At 35.0% G+C, this 7958-nt stretch overlaps 1 protein-coding gene across 1 annotated transcript; it reads left to right on the top strand.

Annotated features, from left to right (window-relative positions):
- Positions 1–304: 304 nt before the first annotated feature.
- LOC108479589 (threonine--tRNA ligase, mitochondrial 1) lies at positions 305–7874 on the top strand. Its single transcript, XM_017782292.2, has 19 exons — positions 305–849; positions 959–1018; positions 1499–1588; positions 1894–1968; positions 2107–2235; positions 2334–2423; positions 3437–3525; positions 3610–3706; positions 3798–3884; positions 4052–4136; positions 4790–4884; positions 5136–5168; positions 5258–5344; positions 5754–5846; positions 6063–6155; positions 6253–6474; positions 7004–7075; positions 7212–7283; positions 7437–7874. Exons 1-19 carry the CDS (start codon positions 370–372, stop codon positions 7530–7532), a joined length of 2145 nt encoding a protein of 714 aa, XP_017637781.1. The 5' UTR covers positions 305–369; the 3' UTR covers positions 7533–7874.
- Positions 7875–7958: the final 84 nt, after the last annotated feature.

Here is a 7958-nt window from a genome sequence, read left to right as displayed (position 1 = left end):
TACCACAAAGTAAAAAACTTACACTATCTCATTGAGATAGAAGGAATTGAGCATGCAACCCATCAAAACCCGAAGCCTTAAGGGTACCTATACATATTTCTTCATTTGATGCAATTTAATCCAAAAGGGTTGAGGGAGTAGAACTAATTTGTGCCTTGTCAAATAAACCTTCAAAACATTATTTACATAGTCCACAAATTTTAATATATAACACATTGCGGATACGGTCAAACTTTAGTAAGTAGATCTACATTAACCGTTGTAACATTTATTCTAAACCTCTCAACAGTACGTTGCTTGGGAAGTTGTACCCTAAACCTCTACAAGAAGTGAAAAACAGCTCGAATAATAATCCTTAAGTTGTATTCTATGTTATGCGCTCTCTCTTTTGCTCTCCGCCGTTACTATTCTTTTCATCCTGCTCTCTTTCTCCTCTCTAAGCCTTCCTTCTCCTCCCCTCTCCGCCTCTTTTCCGCCTTCACCATGGCTTCTTCTCATCCCAAAGACGAAGCCTATCTCAACCAAGTTATCGAGAAGCGCATCAAACTCTTCCAGTCCCTCCAGTCTCAACAGCAGTCTCATCTTCTGTCCCTCCCGCACGATCCAATCAAGGTCACTTTGCCTGATGGGTCAGTTAAGGAAGGGAAAAAATGGGTTTCGACCCCTATGGATATTGCCCAAGGAATTTCCAAGAGTTTGGCTGCCAATGCATTGATCTCATCGGTCAATGGGGTTTTGTGGGATATGAATAGACCTTTGGAAGGTGACTGTGAGCTTAAGATTTTCACTTTTGATAGCGATGAAGGTCGTGATACTTTTTGGCACTCTAGTGCTCACATTCTTGGTCAAGTAAATTGGGATTCCTTTTTATTTACTTTAAAAAAAAAAATTCCATTGTTTGTTTGTTTGTTTTTTTTTTTTTTTGGTAATTGATTAATTTGGGTTGGTGGTTATGCAGTCCCTTGAGAGCATATATGGTTGCAAACTTTGCATTGGGCCCTGTACCACAAGAGGGGAGGTAAGTCCGTTACCTGAGTTCTTGTTATGTCTAAACCTTCTTTGTACATAATCTTTGTATCTTGGAATAATATTATATCTATTGAAGTTTTCACTTTGTTAACTTTTCTTGGTACACACTTCTGGTAACTTCTGTTGTATAGGATATGTTAGTATATTTTATTAAATGAATTTCTTTCCCAATTAAGTTTTGGAGAATTGGCGAAAGTTTTAGCCAGATTTCATGTGGTTTCCAGGAGCACTCAAGTTTTATATTGTAGGGATGAAGTTTTATGCATTGTAATTATCCAATATACTGCGCTGTGTAGCTTGTACTTTCTATGCCAGTTTTATGTTTCACTTAAGCAAGACATTTAGAGATAATTATGTGGTTTAAGTTATTGTTTGATGTTTCGCTCTTCTCATCTTGATCCTTAAGTTGGTTTACCAAGGTCTTTAAAGTGGAATTTACCTCTTACTAGATGATAATGTGGTGTTACAGGGTTTCTATTATGATGCATTTTATGGTGACTTGGGCTTGAATGAGGATCACTTCAAGCAAATTGAATCAGGGGCTTTGAAAGCTGTTGCGGTATTGTAATCTTCCTAAGTGTCCAACTTCCAGCTTCTGAAGTTTTGATTGGTTTATTTATGATCACCTTCAGTGGCATTCATGTTTGTTTGGTGTTAAGTTAGTGCAATTTGTAACAATATTCTGCTAATCACTCATACCAGTGCTAAGGAAAAATTGGCTGTCTTAAAACCATATTATGAAATGTTGAACAGTGGTTAAATTTTAAATATTTTCTTATGGTCCTATTAAATGGGAATATGCTAGTTGTAAAGCTGTTATTTCATGGTACATTATTATTTTTCCATTTTTGCATCTTAATGCAGGAAAAGCAACCTTTTGAACGCATTGAAGTGACAAGGGAACAAGCCCTTGAGATGTTTTCTGAGAATAATTTTAAGGCAAGTTGAGTGGTGTTATTTTGAAATTTTCATATCAATTGAAATTATTCCTTTCTACCATATCAATTGAAACTATTCCTTTCTACCTCTATGTTTTTCCAGTGCACTAATTTCTTTAATGGTAACTTTTATAATCAGGTTGAGATCATCAACGATTTGCCTGCAGATAAAACTATCACAGTATACCGATGTGGTCCCTTGGTTGATTTGTGTCGTGGACCTCATATTCCCAATACTTCTTTTGCAAAGGCATTTGCATGCATGAAGGTAACACGATACATGATTAGATCTAAGCTATGTTTTGGAGATATTTCAATTCATGTTCACCACCATTTCCTGGTCTACTCATGAATTTCTATCTTCAGGCTTCTTCTGCATACTGGAGGGGAAACAAAGATCGTGAGAGCTTACAAAGAGTTTATGGTATATCTTTTCCTGATCAGAAACGTTTGAAGGTGAGGTTAATTGTCTGGCGTCAACTCTATTATTGTACCACATACGCTGTATATTTATTTGATTTGCTTTATTTGTGACCTCTGTTACCTGAAATTGCTCTCCTTCCTGCTATTTCGGAATTGGATTGCCTGATTCCAGCCATGGATCGGTGGAGTTCCAATTCAGTGGATCAGTGATCCATTTAGCAAACATAATTTAGAGCTTTTACTAGAAGTAGAGAATTCTATTACGAGACCTGCAGATTATGTATTTATTTCAGTAGGGGTTTATTGGTGGATGTGAGGTGGACTGCTGAAATTGTCAGTTTATCTTGACTCTTGAAGTAATTACCATTCAATGTTACTCCAGATCTGCTTATATTTTATAGGTTTATAATATTTTTTTCTAATAAATGATTAAGTTATTGGTGTACAGCTGATTTACTTTGAAAGTAGTTAATTGCGAAATATACTTAACGTAGTTGCTAAGTTTATGGGCCAAAAATTATATTAACCCTTGATTTAATTTTTATTAATTAAACATAAATTGAGTTAAAATAAAACAAATTGTACAAATCAGTTAAATTAATATATATACATGTTCTAAAGAAACGTTTTTGGTTCTAATAAGTCATATTACACTCCTATTAACTGAAGAAGACTACCCCTATTGAAATACTGTCCAGATAAGTAGCGATTTACATTTCAGTTCTTATTCCTCTTGCCAGACCGATCCGCGTTCCAAGTAACACAATTTCTGATTGTTCAAGCAACTATACAAGAGTATGATGCATAGAGAAATATGTTTATCTCTTCTATTCTGATACAAAGAATATCAAAATCTGGTATAATAGCTGAAATTACTGTAAGAAATCATTTTCTCATATTAGGTTCACATTTTACTTACCTAGACAAAAATTTGAGAGCTTTGGTAATTCTTTTACAATGAGAATTTTTTTTTTCTCTTGTTTCCTAGTACATTAACTGCTCTTCAATCACTTCTTTATTCTCATTAGTGTAATGTTTTTCCACAGGAATATATCCGTCAGATAGAAGAAGCAAAGAAATACGATCATAGATTATTAGGTACAAAGCAGGAACTTTTCTTTTGCCACCCCCTCAGGTACAATATAACTTAATATGATCAGGAGTAGTATGTTAAAGAATGTATGCAATATTAATAGTTGGTATATTTGGTAACTTTCAGCCCAGGAAGTTGGTTCTTTCTTCCTCATGGCACTCGAATTTACAACAAACTAATGGGATTTATACGAAATGAATATTGGAAAAGGGGTTATGAAGAGGTTACAAGTCTTCTCATTTGCTCTATTTTAGAGATTTAATTAAAACTCTGTTACTTGAATACTGAATCAAAGAAGTTGCATAATTTGACAGGTTAAGTCACCCAACATGTATAATATGAATCTTTGGGAAACATCTGGCCATGCTGCAAATTATAAGGAGAATATGTTTTTGTTTGAGGTGAGATTTTGTGCAACTATGGAAAAATTGAACTTGTCTATTGTTTTAATTGTAGAGTGAATATTGATGTGGACTTCCTAGAATTTAACAAACATTTGTTGAAAAGTGCATTTCTGCATTTAGTCTTCTATCGATGATCCTTTTTATGATGTTTCGCTCTGCCACAGATTGAAAAACAAGAGTTTGGACTGAAACCTATGAATTGCCCAGGGCACTGTTTAATGTTTCAGCACAGGGTTCGTTCTTATAGAGGTCAGTTCATATGCATCTATGATTTTCCTACTTTTTACCATATGGCAAGAAAACCTTTGGTACTGCACATGAAAAGAAGCTCCCCTTTTGCATTCTTTCTTTCTCTCTCTATATTATATGTGATCAAGCAAAATCACCTGAAGGACAGCGTGCATGCCAACCATAGACCGCATTGTAACTTCATTGCCCTGTGAGGAGAGCTTAAAAAAGGCATTCTTAGGCTATGCGCTTTTGTTTATTTCATCATGTTGTTGCTCCGAACATGAGCATCCAATCTTGGTTTGTGCTTTATAAAATTTTCCATGTACAAGCTTTAAAATGTTGGATAAACTTTTCTTTGCTCCCTTTTGTTTCATACTTCATGGTAATGAGTTACCATTATATATTAGTGAATGAGTTGTTCTAATTATAAATTCTTCTGAAACCATATTAGCTTGAATACATTTTCATGTATTCCATTCTGCATCTTTTTGCCCTTTGATTCTGTTTTTAGCCTCTAATCTAATTGCTATATGGCCCAGTCTTTACTAAGATATATAATTTTGTCAATGTAGTTTATTTATTTTTCTTCTGTAGCTTACAATGTGCTTATTTAAATTATGTTTTTCTGAAAGAGGTTCCTATCTGGCTTTGTTGTATTCTCATTCATGCAGAACTACCTCTTCGCATGGCTGATTTCGGGGTCTTGCATCGAAATGAGGCTAGTGGGGCACTGACTGGATTGACTCGTGTCAGGAGGTTTCAGCAGGTACCCTGTTGTTAGATGTGAACTTCTGAGATTGAGCTCCTTGCTAACCTTCACCTTTCTTCTGGCTAAATATCAACTGTGAAATTTGGCGTACCATAATTTATCGCCGTGTGAAAATTTCCTTGGTAGCTTTTGGACTTAAGTTTAAAGAAGTCTCTGTTCATATGTTATACATTTTGGTTGCTTAGTTGTGCTAGTTAAAAATCTCTTTAGCTCTCCTTTCTTTGACATTACTCTTCATATTGTTTCAGGATGATGCTCACATTTTCTGCAGGGAATCCCAGGTGAGGTTGGCTTTAGTTACTCAATAGTTTTATGAAATATTTTAGCTCATTGTCTTTACACTGCACATTTCACTTTTTTCTTTTTTCAGGTAAAAGAAGAAGTTAAAGGTGTCCTGGAGTTCATTGATTATGCTTACACCGTGTTTGGGTTTACTTATGACCTAAAATTATCTACGGTATGATAAGCTCTATTTACTTAAATTGTTAGGGACTGGAATTTTATTTTGTGTGATGACATGGTGCATTCTGTTACTGATCTCTAAGTATAATGGAGTTTAGGATGTTAATGAGTTTGTTTTCTGTTTATATCTTGAGTTACTAAACTTACAAAACCACTAATATTTCCTGAAATTTTAATTTTCCATTTTTATTCATTAGGAATGATTCCTTTTTATTATTTGTTTGTTTGTAAAGTGGTTTTGTAATAGTGACCTAATATATCTACCCATGTCATGATTATATTCATGTTATAATACTAGATAGACTTGAAGAGTCATGAATCTTGATTTGTGTTTGTACTCTCATGCTTGGATTTTATTCTAGAATGACCATTTTTATTTTGTGTTACAAATGTTTGAACTGTAGCGGCCAGAGAAATACCTTGGTGATTTGGAAACATGGAACAGAGCTGAAGCTGCTCTTACAGAGGCTTTGAACCAGTCTGGGAAGCCATGGCAGGTAGGTTTTCTAGTTAACATCTTTCACTCTACATTTTCTTCAGAACAATGATTGTTTAAGGATTGCCTGTGGGTGACAAATAAGAAAAATTTGCTTCAGTTTACAACCACCGTTAAAGTTTTTAGGCTCTGCTTATTGGGGACTATTCTATGTTGACATCCATTCTATGGTCTTCTTTCTAGATGCTTATATATTATAAGGGTCATTTTGGTACAGATAAATGAAGGAGATGGGGCATTTTATGGTCCGAAGATTGATATTAGTGTATCTGATGCATTGAACAGGAAATTTCAGTGCGCAACATTGCAGGTTTGTGATGTTCAATTGTTATTCATTTCTCCTTTTTCTTTGCTGCTTGTGTATTTTGATAGTTATCACTTATTAGCTGATGCCCTCTTTATTGCAGCTTGACTTCCAACTTCCTGAGCGCTTCAAGTTGGAGTACTCAGCAGAGGATGAAGCCAAGAGGGAGAAACCTGTTATGATACATAGAGCTATCCTGGGGTCCGTTGAGCGAATGTTTGCTATATTGTTGGAGCACTATAAGGGCAAATGGCCTTTCTGGCTTAGTCCCCGTCAAGCAATTGTTTGCCCTGTGTCAGAAAAGTCTCAGCAATATGCAATGCAGGTAGCCTACTTTAGCAGTATGCTTGTTAGCTTGTTTTTTGACCTAAATTATATCCATATGATCATTCTAATGATATCTGGAAGAACCAGAATTTTATTTCTTGTGTGGCTGCATGCTACTTGTACATGACAATGTAAATCTAAACCTGCATAATAAATCCTTTATCTACCTCACTCCACAATTTGAAATCATGACTTTACAATTGTCTCTTGCATTGATGTGTTGTTGTTGCGCATGAAATATGCCTATATATAATCTCCTGCGCTAGTTTTTTTTTTGATACTTGACTTCATTTATTTCGAGACTCAAGGCCTTAATTACATCATGTTTTGAAGTGTTTAGATGAACTTACCAAAATAGGTGGTTTTACATGCTTGAGGTAGTTTTCGGAGAACATAGTTCTAGATCATAGATGTGGGCAGAAGCTACTGAGTTAATTATTAGTCGTACTTCCCTTCATTTGAGGCACAAAATGGAAGTTATTTGAAACTCTAATTTTCCAGTGTTATCACGTATTTCATTTTTATAGGTCCGGGATTGGATTCATGAAGCTGGTTATTATGTAGATGTTGACATGACAGATCGAAAGATTCAGAAAAAGGTGATCTCTTCTTCTGCATACAGTTGTGGACTTAGAATGAGCCCACCATGTCATTGATCACCATATAACATTGTTGTTAATCCTTTTTCGTCTTTTAATCTTTAAACGGGTTGCTCTGTTGTTTACATTTCTGCAGATTCGAGAAGCTCAGTTGGCACAGTACAACTTTATATTAGTTGTTGGTGAAGAGGAAATGAACACTAAGAAGGTTTGCAAATCCTAAGATTTCTGTACCTTTTTTGGGCATTGCTGGAATTTATATTTCATTAAATATGTTTTATCTATTCCTTTGTTCAATTTATCAAATGTAAGTAGAAGAGGCATGGTATGGTGTGGGTTGAGAATAGTAATGTTTTTACAGGTGAGTGTGCGGGTGAGGGATAGTGGAGATTTCAGTGGAATGAGCATAGAAGATCTACTCAATCACTTCCAGGCTGAAACTGAGGCTTTTCATTAAGATGATGCGACTCTATCAACTTAACATGTGGAACATCAATGGGGGGATTGGCTTCTTCCTTGTATTATTTACATCTCTGCTGCCTCCTGATTGGCTTTTTGAACTTGTAAGCATTTTGTTTGGAGAAATTACACACATACATCCTGTTTTACTTTAAACCATCGTCTTCCCTTCATCTTTTTATTGTTTAAATAACATTGTTGTTTTACATTTCTTCTGCCCTCATAATTCTAAATTTTATATCAATCCATGGTACTAATCACACACTTGTACAACAAGCCTTTATTGATTGTGTAGGATTGAGTTGGATTATATTAAAACATTTTGAAATATTTTTTATAATTTGGGTTGACTTGATTGAAATTGCATAAATATTTTCTCCGTGACATGGCTATTTTTTATATTAAATTAGCCAGTCTATTTTAC

The sequence above is a fragment of the Gossypium arboreum genome, chromosome 12 (genome assembly GCF_025698485.1).
Source record: "Gossypium arboreum isolate Shixiya-1 chromosome 12, ASM2569848v2, whole genome shotgun sequence".
Classification (NCBI taxonomy): Eukaryota; Viridiplantae; Streptophyta; class Magnoliopsida; order Malvales; family Malvaceae; genus Gossypium; species Gossypium arboreum.
This window is presented reverse-complemented; position numbering and strand designations above follow the sequence as displayed.

What these genes read in the sequence shown, in the direction of transcription:
- LOC108479589 (XM_017782292.2), top strand. Translation starts at nt 370, where the DNA reads ATGTTATGCGCTCTCTCTTTTGCTCTCCGCCGTTACTATTCTTTTCAT. An exon ending in CTGATCAGAAACGTTTGAAG is followed by an intron (nt 2,424 to 3,436) that starts GTGAGGTTAATT and finishes GTTTTTCCACAG; the next exon opens with GAATATATCCGTCAGATAGA. An exon ending in TTCTTTTGCCACCCCCTCAG is followed by an intron (nt 3,526 to 3,609) that starts GTACAATATAAC and finishes GGTAACTTTCAG; the next exon opens with CCCAGGAAGTTGGTTCTTTC.